Below are 22,995 nucleotides of genomic sequence, written 5' to 3' on the forward strand. Positions count from 1 at the left end.
CTGAGAAACTAACTTCAGATGTTTTCCTGCACCGTGATCCATCTTCCCTTCACGGCATGAAGTGCCAAGGGGCGTTGCTGCCACCAGCCACACCACCAGCTGGTGGAGGAAGGAAACCAGGGACTTTCGCCAGTGCTGGGCAGATGGGTGTTAGTGTCATTAGAGGAAAAGAACAGGTGAAGAGGCAGATGTCACCTGGGACTTGTAGAAAGAAGAACAGTAGCATGAGAACTGTTTCCGTCTCTCACTCGTGGTTTGCAGATGGGCAGGTCATTTCAACATCCTGAGCTTTATTTAGCTCTGTAATAATCTACCTTATAGGACCGCGTAATGATGAAAAGATCTACTCATATGAAGGTGCTATCTGGAAAACAAAGGCCTTTATAAAAATAATATCGCTAAAGGAAATAACTTGCAAGAACAAGGACAGGTCTACTCTCTCCTCCTCCTCTTCCTCTTCCTCTTCCTCTTCTGTTCCCTCCTACCCCCTCTTCTCTCTTCCCTTCTCTTCTTGCCCACCTTTATTTTTAATTTTTATTTTTTTATCCTCATCCTAGGATACTTTTTCTTGCTTTTTTTTTTTTTTTTAGGAGAATGGAGGGGAGGAAAGTGCTTGGGGGGAAGAGAGAGAAAGACATAAATGTGAGAGAGACACATCGATTGGTTGCCTCCCCTTCACACCCCTACCAGGAGGGCAGGGATGGAGCCTTAAATGGGAATCCAGCCTGAGACACATAGGTCTGTGGGCCTACTACACTCTAACCACTGAGCAAACTGTCCGGGACACCCTTCCTCCCCCCTTTATTTTTTACTTGCAGTTTAACCGCTAGCCTTTTACCAGTAATTTGCTTACCACCTGTTCTGGGTTGAACACTGCCCCATCTCTGAAGGCATAAGAGATTGAAGTGAGAAATTGGGGCTCACCAGGATGTAACAGTCCAGTCACATCATCTGTTGCCTGTGGTTATTGGAGGAGAACGCCCCACCCTCTCCGGCGCTGTGCCTTCCACAGGTGACGTGCTTCACAGTCAGCCTCTCACAGAGACAGCAGGGCACACGCTGTATCCATTTGCGATGAGCTGATGGTCCTCACCTATGGGTGTCATCAAATGTGCCCTGGGCTTTTTTATGCTCTTAATCCTTGTGTAGGATTAAAATGAAAGTGCTAGGCGTAGTACAAAGAAGAAACCCAAATGACCATCCAATTCCAGAATAACAGCTGACTTTTCACCACTTTTCATATGATAGGGTAGAGTCATCCTGGAGGTGGGTGCTGTGGGTAACAGGCTTTTGTCCAGGTAAACAATCCCCCATGGGGATTAGGGGGACCCTAAGGAGTGTTTCGACAGCAGGTACCTTTTAGAAGAATCTAGCAATTAGTGTATTTTTCAGGAAACTTATAATAACATTGAAGAATTTCTTTCTTCCTTCCTTTCTTTCTTTTCTTTTCTTTTTTTCTTTTCTTTCTTTTCTTTCCCCTTCCTTCCTTCCTTCCTTCCTTCCTTCCTTCCTTCCTTCCTTCCTTCCTTCCTTCCTTCCTTCCTTCCTTCCCTCCCTCCCTCCCTCCCTCCCTCCCTCCCTCCCTCCCTCCCTCCCTCCCTCCCTCCCTCCTTCCTTCCTTCCCTTCCTTCCTTCTTTCTTTCCTTCCTTCTTTCTTCTTATGGAGTTGGGCAGAAAAGAGGACTTAGTCAATCCTGGTCTCATTGACCCCCAGTATGAAGAGAGCCTCAGTCTATGACATGCCTGTCTGTCCATATGAGGTTGTTTGAGATACATTCATTGTCACTCACTCTACCTCTGGTTACTTCCTTAGCCCTTGTCAGTACTTCACCCAAGAAGGAGCCTTTTGTATTTCTGAAGGCTATCTACCTGACTGTGCGTCTTTGGGCCGGGTGAAGCATGGAATGGTGAGAGAGGAAGGCCTCCCTTTTTTTACCCCTCAGAGGGATAGAGAGCTAGAAACGTCGATGAGAGAGAAAATCGACCAGCTGCCTCTTGCACACCCCCTACCGGGGATGTGCCTGCAACCAATGTACATGCCCCTGACCAGAATCGAATGTGGGACCTTTCAGTCCGCAGACCGACACTCTACCACTGAGCCAAACCGGTTTCGGCCTTTTGCTTATTTTTATTTGTGATATTCACCCAGGTCTTTTTGTAATTTTACTTTATGTTTTTTAGTCTGTCTGTCTGTCTGTCTGTTTGCTATATAGGATTCCATTGTGTGACCTTTACTCTATTTACTTTTTCTAAATGTTGACAGACATTTGCACAATTCTGATTCGGCTGCTGCAAATAATGTGCTTACGTATACATAGATTTGGTGTGTGTGTGTGTGTGTGTGTAGGCATTTCTAGGAGTAGAATTGCTGGATCATAGAAAATGTGTATATATAGCTTTGGTAGATACTGCCAAGCTGTTTTACAAAGCGGAGGGTCCCATTCTGGGCTCACAGTTAGATTTTTGTCCGGGAACACCTGCTGTGATGAAAGTGAGTTTGGTGTGCTCTGGGGAAAGGGACAGGCTAGGTGGCAGGAGGAAATATGTGGAAACAACCCACTTCAGTCGCTTTGGTTCAAGTTGCAGAAAATGATGAGGGTTAAAGGTATGGAAATGAGAAGTTTTGAAGGCAAGCACCCAGATTTAATAATAAACTAAAAAGCTAGAGGAATGTAAGTATGGAATAGAAGAAAACAAAATGTTTGATGTAATTTTTTAAGCTCTCTGGAAAGAGGGAAATTTATTTCTTATCTTTGTAAAGAGTCTTGGAAAAAGAAATACTATTCAGAAAGATAAGGGGGTGGGGTACGGGAGGCGGTAAAGGAACATTATCAGGGGAATTTTCTATTTTGTTAATATTCTGATTTTGGTGTTTTACACATACAAAAATGTGTTAATATAGTATCCTTGCCCTATAATGATTTTACTTTATATAATGTTGGGACCTGTATATATCAATATTTCTTACCCACATTCCAATGGAGAATAAGACTCCTGGGTGAGATCAATGTGCTTTTGGAAGTAAATGACCTCCACGCTGATAGAGGTTATGGCGTGTCCAGGTACCGAGAGTCTCCCTGATTTCCCTAGGCTGTTCAGAAACTGTTCCAATTCATCGGGTCAAAAACCCTCTGTTCACGAAAGGCTAAATACGGATTTGCACGATTGACCATAATGGCTTCAATTTTGCAAGATAGTAGTATCAGAGAGCCCGTCCAGGTGGTGGGATAATTTGAAAATGGCCCATGCTTCTTCAAATGGCTAAAATATTGTCCATTTTCTTACCTCATCACTCCACTTTAAAAATAGGGAGTGGGCTCGGGTGGCGGAGGCCTGCAGAGAAGGTGGGAAGGTGTCACCTGGAGAGGAAGTCTCCATAGCCCTGGAAGCCCCTCCTAAGGTAACATCTGCTGAAAGCTACCTCTCTTCAGAAGACTGTGGGTGTGGAGAGGCCGGATGAGGGGCTTCTTCGTGTGTGAGTGTGTGTGTGTGTGTGTGTGTGTGTGTGTGTGTCTGTGAAGATGAAAGGAGAAGAAAATTTGCAGTGAGGAAAGAAGGCGTGCAGAGCACAAAGCTAACAGTAAATCTTTAAGCTCGAGGCACTGGGAAAATGTGACTATTTTAAACTGTACTGCTCACTTAAAAATAGTCAAATTATACCATTATTCTTTCCGTGTGTGAGAGAGAGAGAGATAAAAATACAGTTTTTCTAAATTGGAAAATTTGCTGTAATCTCGCTGCTAATGACTGATTTCTCCCAACAGTCGCGAGGCCGTTTTTGCTCTGATAGGTCCATCAAGGAAACAAAATCAAGAGCATACTGCACTGCACATTCTCGGAGAAAATTACAGTTTAGGTATATGTTGGAGGTGGATAGTTAGACATTTTAATTGAAATAAAACAGCTTTTCACTAATATGGGATCGCTGTGAGTGTACGTTTGTGGTACCTCTGCTCTTGAAAGCATTTCAGATGGGTGAAATGTATGGTAAAGCTTTTGCAAGAAAATTCCTTTTTTATAACATCCGTCTGAGGAAACTAGCATCACTTGGTTTTTTTTAAACAATATAGATATTATGTTTGCATTTAGAGGATGCATTTGGATTCTTTGCAGCCCTATAAGCATTTCAAAGTGCTGGTGCTTTTTGGTTAAGGACTTCTCTCCTGGCCAGGGAGCGTTCGGGGCAATTAACACAGCCGGTGATTAAGGCCTGGGCACACACCTGGAGGGTGACCACAGCCGTCTCTATGCCTCCAAACACCATTTTCACTGACCTACTTTGGGTGTTTTGAAAGAACGCTAATGATTTATTCTGTCCGTTTCGAAATAACTTCTTTTAGCAGATGGGTTGGAAACATCTCGGTTGGCCTCTGTTGCTGTTGGTTTAGGTGATGCTCAGTCCCAGCCAGCCTTTAACTTTTCCTGTTGTTAACCATCATTTGCTACTCTGACTTCAGTAGCGTATTCATCTTGATGGTATGTAGACCTATCAGGTTTTCGAATAGGAAGGATTCTTATCTGGGTGGCAGACTGCGGGTTCTTCTTGGGAGAGTGAGGGGGTGTCCATTACAACTGTCGACTCCCTGGCTCCGTCTCAGACCCACAGAATCAGAATCCTTGGGCCTGGGGCTTGGGGAGGTGTTTGAAGGGAGCTGTGCCTGGGCACGGGGTTCACCCTGCAGTTGAACACTGGCTGGTGTGTAGCTCACAGCTTTCGTCCACGGATGTGGGGACAGGCCCACAGATGGGAAGGTGACTGGTTTTGTAAGAATCACAGCGTTGTCTGCTGACGCGACTCGAAGGATGATGTTCTTTTCTAGGATGTCCCATGAGCTCATGCCGGGGAGTCCCATCTTTCTCCAAGTCCAGAACTGGAAGTTTTTATTATAGCCCTAATTTTGACCTGTGCCAGCATCACCCGTCACTTCAATGTAATATTCGGGGTGTGCTTGTTTTTTGAAAGACGCTCTCCACCACCATACCTCCCTGTTCAGAACCAGAATAATAGAAAGCAGGACGGCGGTTCAGCGCGAACTCATTTGAATGAGAAGGGCTGCGCGTGCAAAGTGCTCGTTCCATCCTTATGCTGTTTTAATGGCACCCATTTCCCCCCTAGAACTTCCTTACTCGAGTCTGAATTGTAGCCAGAACACTTCTGTCCTCTTCAGACCCTTCACTGTGATTAATATAAAAAGGCACTTGTCAAAAGGGTTTGAAATGGCAACCTTGCTATGGGAGCCCGCGGCAGCAGAGATAGGTCTGCATCCACTTACTCCATTATGTCATTTAACTCACGAATTCAACAATTTGTCTTTGCTCCCTGCTTAAAAGGCGACGGCCGCCTAAGCTGTTGTTAACCACATCAGCAGGGTGGAATATTAGTGCCCTGAGAGCGAAACCACAACTTTCTGGGAGGATTGAGCACACACTGGCGGAGGCCCCCAGCAAAGCTGCTGAGATAAAGGGCAGCCGGCCTGGGCAGCCGCTCTCCTTTTGCCTCCAAAGCCATTGCTTTCTGGTTTAACCCAAACAGCCTTTTTTGTGTTTATTGTATTAATCCATGAGAGAGAGAGAGAGAGAAAGGGAGAGATTATGGTGCAGGGTTTGAAATAATGTAGCCTGATGAAAACCTTTTTTATTTTAATGGGAAACTTTTCCGTGGATTTGCAGCTTCAAAAAGGGAATCTTTGGGAAATTAAAGCGCATTCATTGTGTTATTCTGTATGGAAACAAAAACATAAAAAGTTAACATTTGCATAAGTGAAGACCTTGATGATTTCAGATTGCAGTGTGGCAGAGGCTAAGGAATAAGAGCCCATAGAATTTGTAAAAACAAATTCAGTCTAACCACTTAATGGCATGTGCAAGTAATTTGCCAATTAAATATTTCTAGTTATCTGAAAGATCTTCAAAGTAAAGAGTGGAGGATCTTAATCTTTTTTAATTTCATACTTTCAGAATCATAATAGAGAATTACTTAGTTTTTCAAATCACTTGTTATTCAAAATTTTAATATGTAAGTCAAGAGAATGATGGATTTTAAATATTTGAGGAAAATTACTGCTTTTTGAGAAACGTATAAACTATGATATTTTCAAATCACACTGTGCCTGATTCTTCTTTATAGCATTCATAAATATTTAGTTCCCGGAAAACATCTTTGATTAAAATGAAGACTTTAGATTTTGGAGTTTTACCATTTAATGGTCACCTACTATGTTTTAGAACACTGTGCTGGATATGCTGAGCCCTAGGACAACCCTCTAAGATACATATTTTAGTCCTACTTTGCAGATTAAGTAAATAATTTGAATCACTGTAGGTAATTTGCCTGATGTCACTCATTAGTAAGAAGTAGAGCTGACAGTTTCAGGTTTTTTAAAAGTAGCTTTATTGCACTCATTTAAAGTAAAATTCAGTGGGTTTTTATATACCATATTTTTCGGACCATAAGACGCACTTTTTTCCCCCCAGAAGTGGGGGGAAAAAGTCCCTGCATCTTATGGTCCAAATATAGCCTACACATATACTTTAAAAAAAAAGGTTTTTTACTTGCCCGGCTCTGTGTGGTCTCTGTGTGCTTGCCCGGCTCTAAAATGGTTCTAAATGCTGCTGTTTACTTTACAGGGTTGATTACATGTGTTTATGACTGTGATGTTGGTTTTAATGCACATAAAATATTTTAGGACACTATTTGTTTCAGAATCTTTTTTTCTTCATTTCCCTTCTCTAAAAACTGGTGCGTCTTATGGTCCGGAGCATCTTATGGTCCGAAAAATATGGTATTCACAGATTTGTGCAACCATCACCACAGTCAATTTTAGAATAGTCTTAGGCAATCACTAATTTGCCTTCTGTCTCTATGAACTTGCCTAGTCTGGACATCTATAATAATAAAAGGGTAATATGCTAATTAGACCCAATGTCCTTCCAGACAAAGCTGGGGCCGGAGCAAAGCAGCCTGGGTCCCCGGCACCTGCCAGAGGTGGCCAGAGTGAAAGCCAGGTCCCGGCTGCCAGAGGAAAGTAGGTGCCGGCAACTGGGGGAAGGAAGGCCTACTCTTGCACAAATTTTCATACATTAGGCCTCTAGTTTCATATAAATGGAATCATACAAAGGGTGATCTATTGTGACTGGCTTCTTAGCATAATGTTTTCAGGGTTCACTCATGTTGTCACATGTAACAGCACCATATTCCTTTTTATTAATGAATAGTATTTCATTGCTATGGATAATCATCACATTTTGTTTATCCATCCTTCAGTTAGTGGACATTTGGATTGTTTGTATGAATAATGCAGCTATGAACATTTGTGCACAAGCATTTGGGTGGACTTACATTTTCATGTATTGGATATATATCTAGAAATGGAATTGCCGAGTCATATGGTAACTGTATTTAACTTTTTGAAGAACTCCTAAATTGTCCCAAAGTAGCTGCATCATTTTACATTCCCACCAGCAGTGTGTAGGGGTTTCCATTTTTTCATATCCTCACCCCCCCACACACATCTTATTAGTGGAGGTTAAATGGTATCTCATTGTGGTTTTAATTTACATTTTCTTAAAGGCTCATAGTGTTAAGCATCTTGCCATGTTTATTGATCATTTGTATGTGTGGTGGGTTTTTTTGTTTTGTTTTGTTTTTTAGGAATATCTACTCTAGCATTGGCAGGCATTACTGACCAGTCAGAGCATCAACCCATGCGCCTAAGGGTCACGGGTTCAATTCCCAATCAAGGGTACCTGGGTTGCAGGTTCAATCCCCAGCCCTGAATGGGGCGTAATCGGGAGGCAACCAATTCATGTAACTCTCTCACATCAGTGTTTCTCTCTCTTCCCTTTCTCCTTCTTTCCCTCCCCCCTCTTTTCCACTCTCTCTCTCTCAAAACAATAAAATAAACAAATAAATGGAAAAAAAATATCCTTGGGTGAGGATTAACAAAAAAGAAAAGAAAGAAATATCTACTCAAAATTTTTTAAAATTGGGTGATTTTTCTTCTTTCATTGAGTTGTGATAATACCTGGTATGTTCCAGAGTGCTTTATCAGCTAATATGATTTGCAAAATTTTTCTCCAATTCTGTAGTCTATTTTCTCACTTTTGTTGAATACAAAACTTTTAAATTTTGAAGTCCAATTTATCTGTTATTTTCCTGCATTGCTTGTGTTTTTGGTATCATCTCTAAGAAACCATTTCCTAATGTGGAGTACAAAGATTTTTGTCTGTTTTCTCCTGTAAGAACATCTCAGTCTACCCTCTTTATATTTAGGTCTTTGCTCCATTTTGGGTTGGTTTCTGTATGTGGTGTAAGGTGAGGTTCTAACTTTTTTCTTCTACATGTGATATCCAGTTGTCCCAGCATCATTTGCTGAAAAGGCTAATCTTTCCCTATGAATTGTCTTATCATCCTTTATGAAAATCAATAGACCATAAGTACAAGACTTTGTTTCTTGACTCTCAATTCTGTTGCATTTGTCTGTATGTCTATCTTCATTCCAGTACCATAGAGTCTTGATTACTAGAGCTTTGTAATAAATTTGAAATACAACTTTGTAATCCCCCCCCAAGATTGTTTGATTATTCTGGGTCCCTTATGAATTTTAGGATGAGCTTGTCAATTTCTGCAAAAAGGCCAGTTTGAATTTTGATAAGGATTATACTGAATCTATAAGTCACTTTGGGGAATATTGCCATTTCAACGGCATTAAATCTTCCAATCTATGAGCATGAAATGTCTTTCTATTTACTTGGGTCTTCATTAATTTCTTTTAAATGTATTTTATAGTTTTTAGAGAATAGGATTAGCATATTTGTTAAATTTATCCTTAAGTATATGGAATTGCTTTCTTAATTTCATTTTTTTGGGTTGCTTATTTTCAGTGTATGGAAACACAATTGATTTTTATATGTTGGTCTTGTATCCTTCAATCTTGTTGGACTCATTTAATAGTGGATTCCTTAGGGCTGTCTCTATATAAGATCATGTCATCTGCAAACGGCTTTTAAAAATCACAATCTTTCTACTACAACCGGGCTCTGTAGCCTGGGAAATTTGTTAACTTGGAGGAAATTAGTTGACTTTGAGGTTATATTTAGGAAAGAAAAGTTGCCACTTTGTAGTTGTCTTTTTGTCACTGAGAAAGAAAAATACAGCAGACTTTTAGGTCAAAACATTTGTAGAGAAAGCAAAGTCCCACAAATAAACTCAAAGAATCTTTGAGCTTATTTGGTGAAGTCTTGCTTTAAATAATACACCATTATTGGTGTGTTATGGGAACTTCCTATAGTCCTTCCAAACATAATTTGTTTGGCACAGACTGAAATAACAATGATTATACTTTAAGAGATAAGCATTCTAATTTGTTTTTACTTTAAGCAAGATTGGGTGAGCTATGAAAAATATGACCTTGAATATCCAAAATGTATAGCTAGTGAGCTAATGCTTCATTCATATTCCAGTGCTAATTCAGTTTTGCTTCTTTGCCTATGTGACCGCAATCTGGTGAGATTTTAAGAACTTGTGTTTTAGGCCAGGAGAGACCTTCTAATTCTTTTGAAGTGAATGTTAAGTCTGCCAAACAATGTTTATTTGAAAGCTGTCAGCAGGTGAGTTATGAGTTATAGTTATGTATTTAGTACACTGAAAATAAATAACCAAGAAAACCTAAAACATTTTGCGTTTCCTCTTTCCTCTCTGGGACTACAAGTCAGGTTTGCAAAAGCCAGGGAAATGTAAGGTTTAGTGATAGTATGGCCCTAAGGTTGATGCCTGGAGTTTTTCTTGGTAAAGCTCATGGAATTTCCCACAGAAGCCTGAGTATAGAGCAGAATTTGAAAATCATTTTGGTTTATTTGTTTCTGATTTTACCACTATAAGATAGGAGGCATATTCTTACCTTTCATTGTCTCACAAGGCATGGAGAAATCTGAAACAGTACAGGTCTATAGCGTTGACAGTTTGTAGAGTTGAGATGATCTTAGGAATCACATATTGCTCTCTCCTGTAGTGTGACTAGATTTTAGTACTTCAGGCTGGCATTTGCATTAGAGGTGAGCTCTGTGGAAGAGTGGAAAAGGCTGCAGCCTTAATACCTTCTGTTACTTTCCTTCATGGAAAGGAAGGACCTTATTTTTCAAAGTTAGCCTATGATTATTACATTACAACTTAACTTCATCAGGATGCTTGATGGGAAGGAATATTTATTTCACCGGGAATGCAGAAAAAATGGCCAGAAAGCCATTATTGTTTGTATAATATTTCACTAATGTTTTATTATATTTTAAAATTTTATTTACAGTGTTTAAAAAATTGTGGGTTTTTTTTTTTTGTTTTTTTTTTGCATCCTGGTCATTGGCACATCAGTTCTCATTAGATAACTTATTGTACTAAATTAGAAGATTAAACCTCTATTGGGCCTGCTTTATATAGAGCTATAGAACTTGAGGACCAGACAGGAGCTACAGATCATCTGAGTTAATATCTATTTTTATCACTGAAGACATCCACATTGGTAGCCATGAGAACAATACCTGGCACAATGTGAGAGCCTACAAAATGGCAGCTACCAGTTAGTATAATCTGAACCCATTATTTGAATTTGGTAAATTTCTTCTAGGGTGTTTTATTTATTTATTTATTTAATTTATTTATTCCTTCCTTCTCGGGTGTTTTAGAGCTGAAGAAAACTTGTGGTGTCTCCCTCTCCCTAATTCTTTTTGCTGAGTACCAACCCTCCATCTCTACAGATCCTCGGGGAGTCTTTCTATTTGTAAAAAAAATTCCAATTCTTGATTCATTTCATTTTTCTTATGTCCTATCTCCTTCCCCCCCTTAAAAGTAGAGAAGACAGAATAAATTCAAAGAAATTGAAGGTTGCCCTTTAAAACTTTTTATTTTGCTGTCAGGGCCAGCCAGAGGTTTTCTGCCACCTTTCATAAAATTTATGCCTGGCATAATTCTGATTTTTACTACCTTCTCTGTGCAAATACACACCCAACCTTAATGCTGGTGGTGGCACTACTATTTCTTCATGGCAAGACTTTAAAATTTTCTGGAAACTTGAAACTCATGGGATAAAATCTTGTGGGTGTCATGGGGGTGGAAATAGGAAATTTGGGGGAAACAGTGGAAACATATGCCAAAGTTTTTGGCATCCTTTATAGGACTAACGAACTTTGCTCTTTTTTTTCTTATTTTAGAAACAGTTACAACCAAAAAACAAGGTAGCAGGCACAGTTTACTCATAAAAATAAGCAGATTTGGTAGTTATATTTAACAATGTGAAGTCCAGGACAAATTTCATTTATATAATAATAATCTGTATTCCCTCTAACCTTCAAACACACACTTTTTTTTTTTTTTTTTTTTTTTTTTTTTGGCGGGGGTGGGTGGGTAGGTGTTGAGATTAGCAATAAAGACATGAAGCTTTAGAAAAGTAAGGTTTTTTTATATTGTTGTTTTCTTTTCTCTATCAGTCCTCCTACAGTTTTATAGTAGAGGCTAAAAAGAGGTGAAGAATCAATACTAGCACATTTGGTAGCCCATCTTAAAATGAGATAATTTGAGCCATTTGAGAACTGTCAAGCTAAACGTATGCCACGGAAAGTTAAAGAATTGGGCTGCTGGCTTTTCCTCCCACCACCTTTGTCTTCAAGTGTAGCTTGATAAATAGTGGAAATTTCTAAAGTTCAAAAAGGGTCTTAGTGCTGTTGAAAATGTGCTTTCAGATTTATCTAACTGATTTCTAAATCCTCAAAAACGTTTCAATAACTCGATAAAAGACTGTATTTAAAGTGTCATTTGTGTTTCTGTATGCACAGGGCTGGGCAAAAGTAGGTTTATACTTGTAATACACATAAATAATACAGTAATTAATAAATAATAATACAAGAAAAAACTCTGTGTTTTGTGTATTTACAACTGCAAACCTGTTTTGGCCACCTTGTATATGTTTCCTGCTACCAAAGATTGAATTATATCCATTATGCCTAGAAAATAATTTTTGTTGAAACAAAATATATGAGATTATGATATTAGAGATATAGCTTATTACTTTGGTTTAGTTTCCTACTGCCTTTTACATAGAGGTGTGTGTGTTGTTTCCCTCCTTTTATATGGTGGGATTATTATTATTATTATTATTATTATATATTTTATGATTTTTTTGCAGAGAGGAAGAGAGAATGATAGAGAGTTAGAAACATCGATGAGAGAGAATCATCGATCAGCTGCCTCTTGCACACCTCCCCACTGGGGATGTGCCCGCAATCAAGGTACATGCCCTTGACCAGAATCGAACCCAGGACCCTTCAGTCCGCAGGCCGACGCTCTATCCACTGAGCCAAACCGGTTTCGGCATATGGTGGAATTATTAACTTTGATTTCTCAACTGATTCCAACTTTTATTTCTGCCATGGTTTTGTAATCTGTTTTTTTAAGTTGAGTTACCTTTTTAAAGAAGAAATTAGCAATGTCCATTTAATAGCAGATTTTATAAGGATGAACCTGAGTGGCTTTGTTTTAATCAACCTTCCTTTTCTCTTTTCAGAGGACGTTAAACAAGTCTTTGAACTGACCACGATTCATCAACGTATTCCATTCAACTGGGATTCAGAATTTGTGCAACTACATTTTGGAAAAGAAAGAAAGAGACACCTGACATATGCGGAATTCACTCAGTTCTTGCTGGTGGGTCTCACTCTTGAAAAGAGTAAATAAATGAAACTGGGGTCCTGGTTGACTTTGGAACTCTGGACCAGACCATCCCATCTGGAGATTTCTCTAGCAGGGTGTAGAATGGCTCTTACAGATTGGGTAGAACCCTTTCCCAGGAAATTAAGTTATTTGATCAAAGATCATGTAAGTCAGGGGGGGCAAATTTGGAACTTCAACTCTTGACTGTGACTAGTTCCACTGCTATTTACCAATACGTCATTTTCCCCTGAGAAATGGGTAGATGTCTTTATTAGCATCTAACAATATTGACATTTCATCTGAGGCCTTGTGTAGACAAGGCACAGAGTCTGGAACTTGGCTGCATGTTGGAGTTACCTGGTGAGCTTTAAAACTGTCTTTGCTTGGGCCCCCGCCTCTAGAGATTAGATTTGGTTTGATTTGGGTGGCTGGGGGGAGGCAGCCAATCTGGGCATTAGGACATTTCAAGCCTCTTAGGTGCTTCCTTTGAGAACCACTGTTGAAAGGGCACTGGCTGTCCATGTCCAGGGTTGAACATTTCTCTAGGATGTGTCTGGCCTTGTCACTCTTGCTCCTCTCTATCCCTCCTCCCCCCCCCCCTCCGCCCCCCCCCCCCACATTGTGATCATATCACTAGACCACTGATAGTGCCAAAGGAAGAGTAGTAGGATTATAGTATACTTTTCCTTTTGAAGCATATTTTTAAAAATGTTTCAACCATAACATTAACATTTAGCTCCAGATACCATTACCTATGTGACACGTGGGTCTATATGATAAACCACTCTTTCTTTTAGATTTTCAGGCATTTGTTTTGTTTTTCTTAACAATTAAATTTGATATTTTATTAAATGTAATATTTTATAAATGTTTTATTGACTAATTTTTTGGAGAGAGAGAGGGAGAGAAACATTGATTTGTTGTTCCACTCGATGTGAATGTCCTGACTGGGGATCAAACCCACAACCTCCGCATATTGGGACGACTCTCCAACAAACTGAGCTACCCAACCAGGGCTTTTAGTAAGTGTAATAGTTTGAAAGAGTCATTTAATGGGATTGGTTTGCTGTGTTTAAATTCAAGGTCTTCAGGAAGAGTTTTCTAGAGAAGCCACCTTCAGTACGTTATCACTAGTAATGTCAGCAGCAGGTACCCTGAGGTCCCTGCCTCTCTTGTGTGCCTGAGACCTTGTCGGAGCCTCCTGAGGAGTGGTTGGAAACAGAAGCGGGGTGAAGGTGGAGGATATCAGGGGCGCACACAGACACTGCGCCATGTGCTCATTAGTCAGCATTTTGAGCCATCCATACCTTGGCACCAGCCTGTGCAATAGGTTGACTTTAATAGGTGCTTCTCATTTCGACTTCCGCTGGTGGTGTTACGATGTATGAAATTGTCATGCTGTTTACTCTGCTTTTATTTTCCTGGCCTTTGGAAGCTTACAACAAGATGTCTTAAACCTGCTTTGGTAGTATTCTTAAAAAACATGGCCATGTCTATGACCGGACCCCGATACCCCATGCAGTTCTGTGTCAGCATAAACCTGTATGAATAACTCAGGTGGAGAATGGAATTCGACTTGGATTCTTGCTGTTGTTTATACAAGACACTGGCATGCAGTCGGAGGTGGTATTCATTTTGATGAGGAATAATTGCAATAATGCTATTGAGACAAATGCCTAAAATGGACTTTATGGAATACAGCCTAATTAACTTTGAGTCTTAATGGGATGGTCGCAGTAGTAAGGTTGATCACGTTTTTTCTTTAAGCAAGTATCAATTATGCAGCACTGAGTCGGCTGTCTACTGCTCCCGGTGGCGTCTATGTCTTTCTCAAAATATGGAGAAGTCAATCAAAGACGAGATGACTCGGGTTACTTTCGAGGTTTCCTGCTTCACGTGTAGGGCATTCACTAGAATTTGACTCTACTCTCTAATGGTGAGTGGGCCCATCCCACAGCGTCCTGCATAGGATAGTTTTGACTTTGTAGCCCAAATGCACATGATCAGCTTTTACTAGGTTAAAACAGCTCAGATTGGGCCTTGCTTTTATGTCCCACTCAAGGCCCAGGTTGAAAGGAAGGAAGGGATGCATCATAATAGACTTTATATGAACGCCAATGAAATGCCAGTTTTGATGTCTACCATTGGGTCAACTCCCCTCACCTCTCCCAACCGCTCCCTCCGTGTGCCCCCTCCTTCCCCCCCCCCCCCCCACACACACACACTAAATGTTTTTGTTTGCTTCCTTTGAACTTTTGTCTGGATTCAGGGAACTTCTTATATAATAGATAGAAGGGAACTCAATCTCCTGCGTTTCAGATTCTTGCTTTGTCAAGCACGTACCCGCCCTGCTGCTCTAGGGCAGGGCTTGGAGACACAGGCACCAGCTCCCTGGCTGGCGCCAGGCTTAGGAAGGCAGACACTCAGCTGCTCGAGACGTGAAAGAACTGCCCCCGTGCATGCTGCTACCTGTCACCTGCAGTCAGAGGAGCAAGCAGCCAAGATGTGCGTGTGGTTCAAGAGTCTGGGCAGTACACAGAGACAGCACTGCGCCATCCCACTGAAGGTTCTGGAAGGTAGAGAGCCTTCAGCCACTTGAATCCGTACACTCTTGAGTGTTACCTATGCTTGTGTGGTTGGTGGACAGTGTCATTCTCTGCACGGTCAGATTTTCTTTTCTTCCTTTAATAAACGTTTTTGCTCTGTGATAAGCCACCGTGTGTGGGGCTGTGAGGACATCACATGTGCATCTGTGTACAGTCCGGACCAGCTGCCCACCCACTGAGGCATCCATCTAGTGCTGAGATGGTGTGTTGTTTCCTATGTTTTGGTTGTAAAGTTCATAAAGTGGTGGATATGTTTGATATTCTTTGAACTAAATTTACCTTTGTATATACTTCGCATTTAAAGTATAGTATTGAAGTGCGCATATCCCCCTTCCTGGAATTTTCTCTAGGGAAGGATTTCAGAAGGGGATGGGGCCACAGTCCTGTTACTGCATCATTGACACCATGGCCCTCACTGCTGCTGGTTTTCATGCCCAGGTCTATCATCGCCACTTCACGCAGGAGTGATCGCATGTATGTGTGTGTGAATGTGAACACCGTGTTATATGTGGATAAGGATGTGCATTTTAAAATATCCTATAAACGTTCCACTCACCTCTCTCTCAGCTCCGAGAGCAAACTCTACTTTTATGGTGGCTAAGTTGAATAATTCATTGTGGCATACTGAAAACAGTATTCTTAGAAAAGAATTTGGAGAAGATTTTGTGTTCGATGTCTGCCAAAATCTCCTTTTCATGACTAATATTAACATCAAGAAATCAGCAATGCTGTGAATTGGAGGAGATTTTGAAGTTGGGGCTTTATTAGTTAGCTAAGAACAGGATGGCTGAGTTGGGAGGGAATCAGACTAAACATTATCCATAATGTCGTCTCATCAAATAGCATTTAAGAATGAAGTTACTGACCCAGTGTAGAGCCCCAATCACAAAGGTGGTGTGAGTGTTTACCTGTATTCTGGTTTCCCTTTTGTCAGAGGGGTGAATCATAGTGGGCAGAGCTCAGGGTAGAACCTAGGAATAGAGCTGCATCTGCTGTCGCAGATTGGCCACTCGTATTGGTAAAAACCCTTGATGTCAGATCACGTGATCCCCATGGCAATCCTGTTGGGTACCAAAGCATATTCATGCTAATATGCAGCTGAACAAGTTTGGTTCATATACATTGCTTATATATGTTTCAGAGAGGAAAGAAGAGGGATAGAGAGATAGAAGCATCAGTGATGAGAGAGTCATTGATTGGCTGCCTCCTGTATGCCCCTCATGGGGGAATCAAGCCCGCAGCCCAGGCATGTGCCCTTGATTGGAATCGAACGTGGGACCCTTCAGTCTGCAGGCCAATGCTCTTTCCAGCAAGGGCAAGTTTGGTTCTTTTTGTGAAGTCAAATTGACCATTACTTTGGCTTATGGGTCGCCATGACCTACTAATCTGCCCAAATCTTCTCTGGGTAAAATGGACATTTTGGTTATTCAGGTTGCCACATATCCCTCGGCCACTGCTCCTAGTCAGCTGTGGTCTGGATTTTCTAATCACCGTCACTGTGGTTTGCTAATATGTTTTCATGGCATGCTGGTTTAAGACAAAACTTTGAACACAGAAGTTGTAGATGTTAAAAAAAAAATTGTTCCTCTTTACCATCAATCAAAACAAAACATAATCTTCAATCCCTGCAACGTCAAATTCTCAAGCGTTGGAACTGATGGAACATTTAGGTGTTAACAAAAAGCAATCCCTTGTACTAGACTTTGCTGAAGCCACGATGTTTGAACAGGTCCGTGGGTAACTGGCAAGGTCCTTGCTTCGGATTGAGTAACCTGAGCCATTTGTGCCTCCCCGTTGTCCCCAAACTTGCCATTTGTATTAGTTAAACTATCGAGACCATGGATCTCTAGTAGCTGGAGATCTTGGTTATGTTTGCATTTTTAACATGTGAGTGCTTTTTATGTTGATTTTAAGTCGAACCAGACGGGATCTGCACTGCAGGTTGGCTACTGTTTCATCAATACAGCGCCATTTGAAGTTCCAAAATGAAATAATGAGTAAAAGGAGCTTTTATGAGTAAGAGTTGTTTGCTCTCAGCTCTTCCAGGAGATTAGGTTGTGTGTTGTGTCCAAACGAAAGGCATTGCTAGTTTGGTGATGGGTAACCACAGAGGTGATAAGATCTGGTCACTTGGAGAATCAGATGCAGGACATTTCGTTCACACTACGTTTTCTACTCTCAGGGAAAAAGAAATCAGTGTTTGTTGTGGTTGTGTCCATGGTGTTAGTCAGCTTGCTATTCTGTGGAACAGCCGGTTGTGCAGGCTTTTACAGTAACATCCTGGTAAAAATGAACCTTCCATATGGCATCTCCCCAGCCGTTACTGACTGTGAAGTTCAAGGTTAACTCAGAAGAGCAAGGAAATTTAGAGGGAAAAGCTCAGTTCTTTGTTTCTGCCGAAGTGTTGTTTGCTTGCAGTGCCACAAACCCTGCTTCTAAAGACCCTTTAATTCAAAGGCCCCGTCCAGTGAATTGGGGATAACATTTCAATGTGTACTGACTACACGGGCTGAATATGGGAAGCACAGGAAGATGTTAAGAACGGGAACTACTTGTCTCTCTACCTGTTCCATTGCTGAGCTCCATTGTTACTCTTTAAAAATAGGTGGATCTTTAACTAGAATTTTTTTTTTCTTCTTCAAATCAACCCAGGAAAACAAAAATGAAGTGAAAATGAAAATGAAATGAATATTCATATATTAAATAGTGTGCAAGTTCTGATACTGGATGTAATACAGAATTGATTTGAAATAGGGCTCAATGTGATGCCATATTTATAAGCACACCTTCTTTATACACTTTTGCTCCTTGTTTTATAGTGACTTGCCATTTCCCCAGAATTCTTCTACACCCTCTCTTTCCCCCACGAAAGGAATTCTTTTGAATCATATTGTTACTGGTAACTCCCTGCCTTTTTATTTTTTTATTTTTTTATTTTTATAAAGTTTTAGATTTTCTTTTAAATTTCAAAACTGTACAAAACACAAAAATGCCAACTTGCCAGGGGTCTTTTTTGTTGTTCGTGGCTTTATAATACAAATCATCTGGGTAGGCCGCTTGTCTTGAGGGGCTATTGGTCTAGGTGTTTTTGTTCCTGATACATTGTTCTCAGGCCGAAGCACACACTTGCATGTCTGAATAGAGGGCGGAGGGAGTTTTTGCATTCAAAATATACCCACTTGAAAATTGGAGATTATTAAGGAAATGACAGGCCTGGAACTATTAGAAGCGTGAATGTTAGACCTAACGTGGCATAACTCCTCTATATGTTTATTTCTGTATAGCTAGCAATTGTGAAGAGTTTGATTTTTCCCCCTCCCTACAGCAATCTGAATGGGTTTGTTGAAGTCTTTGGAAACAGTGGCCTTAAAAGCCTATTCCGTTAATTGTATGCACTGGAATGGAGGGAACGGAAACAGGCACTGGCAGATATTAAAGAGAACGTGGACCTCCTTGCCTGGGCTGGGGCAGAACTGCCGTGACGATAGCTGTGCAGCTCCCCGCTCCAGGGGCGGCCTCAGGTAGAGGAGGGCCCTTCTCTTCCAGCACCCCTTTACCTGGCACTCACAGGAGCTCTGTCTGCAGAGCTGGGCCACCTCCTCAGGGGTTGCACAGTTTCTCAGCCGGAGACGTCACTGTCAGTACTCACTTGTTTAGGGATCAGTTCCTTTTTTGTCTGCCTGCTCTTTGTATGTGCTGTGGCATGATCCCATCTATTTCTACAACGGTTACTTTTCTCCTCCTGGCTTTTGGTAGGCCTGCCTCTGAAAAGGAACGCGGAGGTCAGTTAACTGGGGCTTCAGAGCCAGACCGCACCGGTGGGAGGCTGAGGGGTGGGAATCCAATTCCATCCTAAGCGTCATGTAATCCACAGCTTGCTCTTTACCTCACACTTCCATCTGCAAATTCCATCTGCCAAATGGAGGTGAAGGTCGGCCTACCTTATAAGGATGTCGGATGGATGCGAAGAGATGAAGGAAGAAAGCACAGCAGTTCCTGGGGCATAGCAACACTTAAAAACACTTAAACATTAGCCCTTTGGATTTCTCCCTAAAATCCTGCTCTCTACATCTCCCAGATTTATGTTTCTACCCGTACCTCTAGCTTTCTTTTGTTTGTAGCTTACCTTTTATTTATAACTTAAACTCATCTCACCCCCAAGTTTCTCATCATGGTCAACCAACCACATCGCTTTCCCCTCAAGTATTCACCTTTGTGGTAAAGGCTTCTGTCTCCCCCATCATCCACAGTGGGGATTCTTTGATATACATCTTGCTCCTATTTTTACATACAATCGGGCACTGCAACTTTTTCTTTAAATCTCTTTTCCAGCTATTTGCCCAGATCGATTTAGGATCCTTGGACAGAGATTTTACCCAGGGCAGCTTAAGTCAGTCTTGGAAAAATCTGTTTTGGAATCAGGCTCCTACTGGCTGTGTGACTTTAGACCTGTTACTTAGCCTTGAAGAGCTTCAAGTGCCTCTGTCAGATGAAGATAAAATTATTACTTCGAAGAATGATTGTGAGGCTTAAACGAAATACCGCCTTTGGCGTTCTTGGCATCGCCTCTGGCCAGCAGTAGATACTTAAACCTCCAGCTGTTACTGTCATTCCCCACCCTGTCTGGTCTTCATCTCCCGTGGCTGTTCAAGATGACTCAGCACAATGGCTGTTTCTTACTCATGATTTTTTTTTTCTTTTGAAGGACTCAAATGGCTTATGTTGGAAAGGACTGTAGAGGTTTTGAAACCATTCACCTCTACAAAAATCAAAGCTACCATTTACTAAGCACCTGTAATGCATGATGCCTCATTTTTACAATCCAGTGTAGTAGGTGTTGCTCTAAGATGCATACACAAGGCCCTGAGCCCTCCCAGCTGGGTGTGCTGGGACTGATATTTGAGCTCTGCCCATTCATTCCTGTTTCAAACTGCAGCTTTTCAAACTTCGGATTGTTGTCATCATAACATATTGCTTCCATAACCCCCTATATTAAAGTAAATAAAATAATGTCTTGACATATGTTCCTTAGTCGAACAGATATTTCCCATAACTGGGAGAGAACCTGCTACTTTGCAAGGTAGTCAGTCCCATTTATTGCTGAATATTTAGACAGGTTAAACACTTCTGTGCTTTGTGCTAAAACCCGATCCCTATATTTTCTCTCCATTGATTGATTTTTAAGAACTACAGAAAGTCAGTATAACATGTTTCTTGTCTTTTTTTTTTTTTTTTTTTTTTTTAAATCTGATAGTCCTTTAAGCTTTAAATATTTGAATGTAATGATAGCTTCTCCCATTGTTCTTACCCCCGCCACATGGATGAGGAGTTTATCCATTCTGGTCCTCTTCGCTTTACAAATGAACGTTATCTTATGTATTTTCTATTCCATGCATAGCAAACATCCTCTGTCCCAGTTTTATCCCTCTGGGCTCAGATCTAGGAACCAGCCCTAAGTCCACATTAGGTTGTTTATAAATAGCTTCAGAGGTGCCAGTGGAGAGCTTGAAGTCACTGCCATGTGTATGGAGTCTGGATATTTATTGCCAATGTCATTCATTCTCTAAGTATTTATAGACCATCTATGTGTGAGCTCCCAGGGCCTCCTCATTTGTCTTTCTCCTTCTCGGTCTCTTGGGATTATGAGGAAATGAGTCAACAGTGAGCGAGGACAACAGAAGCCTTTTAGATGTGGTTTCTGCCCTCCCTGGTATCTGCTGTTGTTGGGCAGACAATGCTGGCACTCTGAGCGCATAGTTTTGTCTTAATGAAAAAGTGTCAAGAATTTTATTGTTTTCTCATGAAAATAGGCAATAGGAAAATCTAGAGCATTGAGAATAATTTAAAAGAAAATTGAATTTTATCTCTTCATAGCTATTAAGGTTTCTAAGCGTAAACTTTGTGATCCGATTCCTGCCAGCAGCATTACTGGACTCCCCGTGCAGTGTAATGCAGTGTTAGGAGCATTGTCCGAGGGGAGGAACTGCGTGGGTTTGAATTCCAGCTTTGCTGCTTCCTGTCTGTGAGGCCACATTTTCAACCGCCACAGAGAATGGCATGGACCTTGCAGGGTTGCCAGGAGCACTGAGTGAGTTTATTACTATAAACTGCTTGAGAACAGTGTCCAACACATAACAGATGCTCACTACATGCTGTATCGTGGTGATTTGTAGCGTTTGAGGTAACAGTTTTCATTTCTTCACCCAGCAGAAGAAACAGTCGCAGCATGAACAGCTGTTCTTCGGAAGGCACCCACATCTGTAGTAAGCTTCTTTTAAGTCTGTGGAAACACCTCAATGTTTTCACTCTGGCCCATTATGTCGAAGCCTAGGTAGGTGTGGCTTCTTGTTTTTTCAGGAATTTATAGTGTCCCGTCTTTAAGGGCTGTGAGAAATGCATTCTTAAGTTGTTCATCATTATTAGGGTTAAAGGCTTTCTTATTCCTTGATCGGGGATCCCTGCCAGTAAACGTTTACTCCCGGAAGCTCAGGCACTCAAACGTGTAGTGACCTCACCCTCAATACAGGTGTGCTCGCTGCTTTGCAGGGCAGGCGCCACCTTGCCCCCCTGACAGTGCTGTTCCTCTCCCACCTGACAGTCTGGTCAGGAGGGCCTTACTGTGCTTTCTGAGGAGGTGGGGTGGCCAGGGGAAGGGATGCTGTTTTGGGTATCATGGCCTGAGGATCCTTAAAACTCTTGAGTTATAAACAAGGGAAAAGGCACATAACCTAACACACCTACTACCGCTGAGGAGTCATCTTGGATTAGGATAGCTTTAGCATTGGGTCTGGATCGTGTGTTCATTTATTGTCAGTTGAACACAGGCAGTCCTTGGGTTATGTTGGACTCGATGTACATCTTTTCATGGTTATGTTGCCATCTCCCATTTATTTATATATATATATAAAAAAGGTTCCATCATTTCGACGTATGTACATACGTGCTTTATGTTTTTTATTATTTATTTACCACAAGTAAAGGTCAGGAATTGTTATCTTTCTTTTAAATGTTTGTTACTGTTTCACTTCATTGCTGCTTTGTATGTGTCCATGTGAGTGACATAGGTGGGTTCCAACTTACAGCAAAAATCCTGTTATGTCGCACCATAGAAATGGGTCTCCGACATAACCCGAGGACCTACTGTGCGTACTGTGGCCATTCTTCTTCACAGGGCCTTTTACGGTCATTGTTTTTTCCCCCTCTTAAATTGGAGGCAGTTGTTCAGAGAAAACCCCCCCCCCTTTTTTTTTCATGGAACATGATTTACTTATTCAATTGGCTTTATAGTTTTTTTCTGATTCTGTTTATTCTCTGGTTTACCGAGTGCCCACTCTCCCTGAAGCAGTCTGCCTACACCATGACTGGGATGAGCAGGGCATAGAGTCTCTTTTCCGCTACAAGGGCGTAAGGGAGGGAAAAGGCAAGTCATACCATTGACGTTCAAGCAGGGGGCCAGGTGAGCCGTTGCTCTCAGTTCAGAGGCCTAGATACGTTGACCTAAGAGGTGGCATCTGAGCTGCGCCTGGTGGAGGCGGTAGGATTTCAGGGACTAGAGAAAAAAGCTGCCGTCAGCGCGAGGTGGGGGAAGAGTGTAGACAAAGGCCCGCGTGTGTGGAAGTCTGGGGGCTGGGCGTGGGGTGCTGGAGACAAGGCTGAGAGTGGCTCCTTGGAGGACCGTGAGCACTGTGCCCC

The 22,995-nt window shown here is 41.4% G+C and overlaps 1 protein-coding gene across 2 annotated transcripts in view; it reads left to right on the forward strand.

Moving 5' to 3' along the window:
- SLC25A13 (solute carrier family 25 member 13) overlaps positions 1–22,995 on the forward strand; it is a 152,010-nt gene that overhangs the window by 59,707 nt on the left and 69,308 nt on the right. For both annotated transcript variants that reach the window (XM_045578417.1, XM_045578418.1), the window contains one exon: positions 12,552–12,691. In XM_045578417.1, the coding sequence (XP_045434373.1) occupies positions 12,552–12,691 (140 nt within the window). The remainder of the gene's footprint in view (positions 1–12,551; positions 12,692–22,995) is intronic.

The sequence above is a fragment of the Pipistrellus kuhlii genome, unplaced genomic scaffold (assembly GCF_014108245.1).
Source record: "Pipistrellus kuhlii isolate mPipKuh1 unplaced genomic scaffold, mPipKuh1.p scaffold_m20_p_10, whole genome shotgun sequence".
Taxonomy (NCBI): Eukaryota; Metazoa; Chordata; class Mammalia; order Chiroptera; family Vespertilionidae; genus Pipistrellus; species Pipistrellus kuhlii.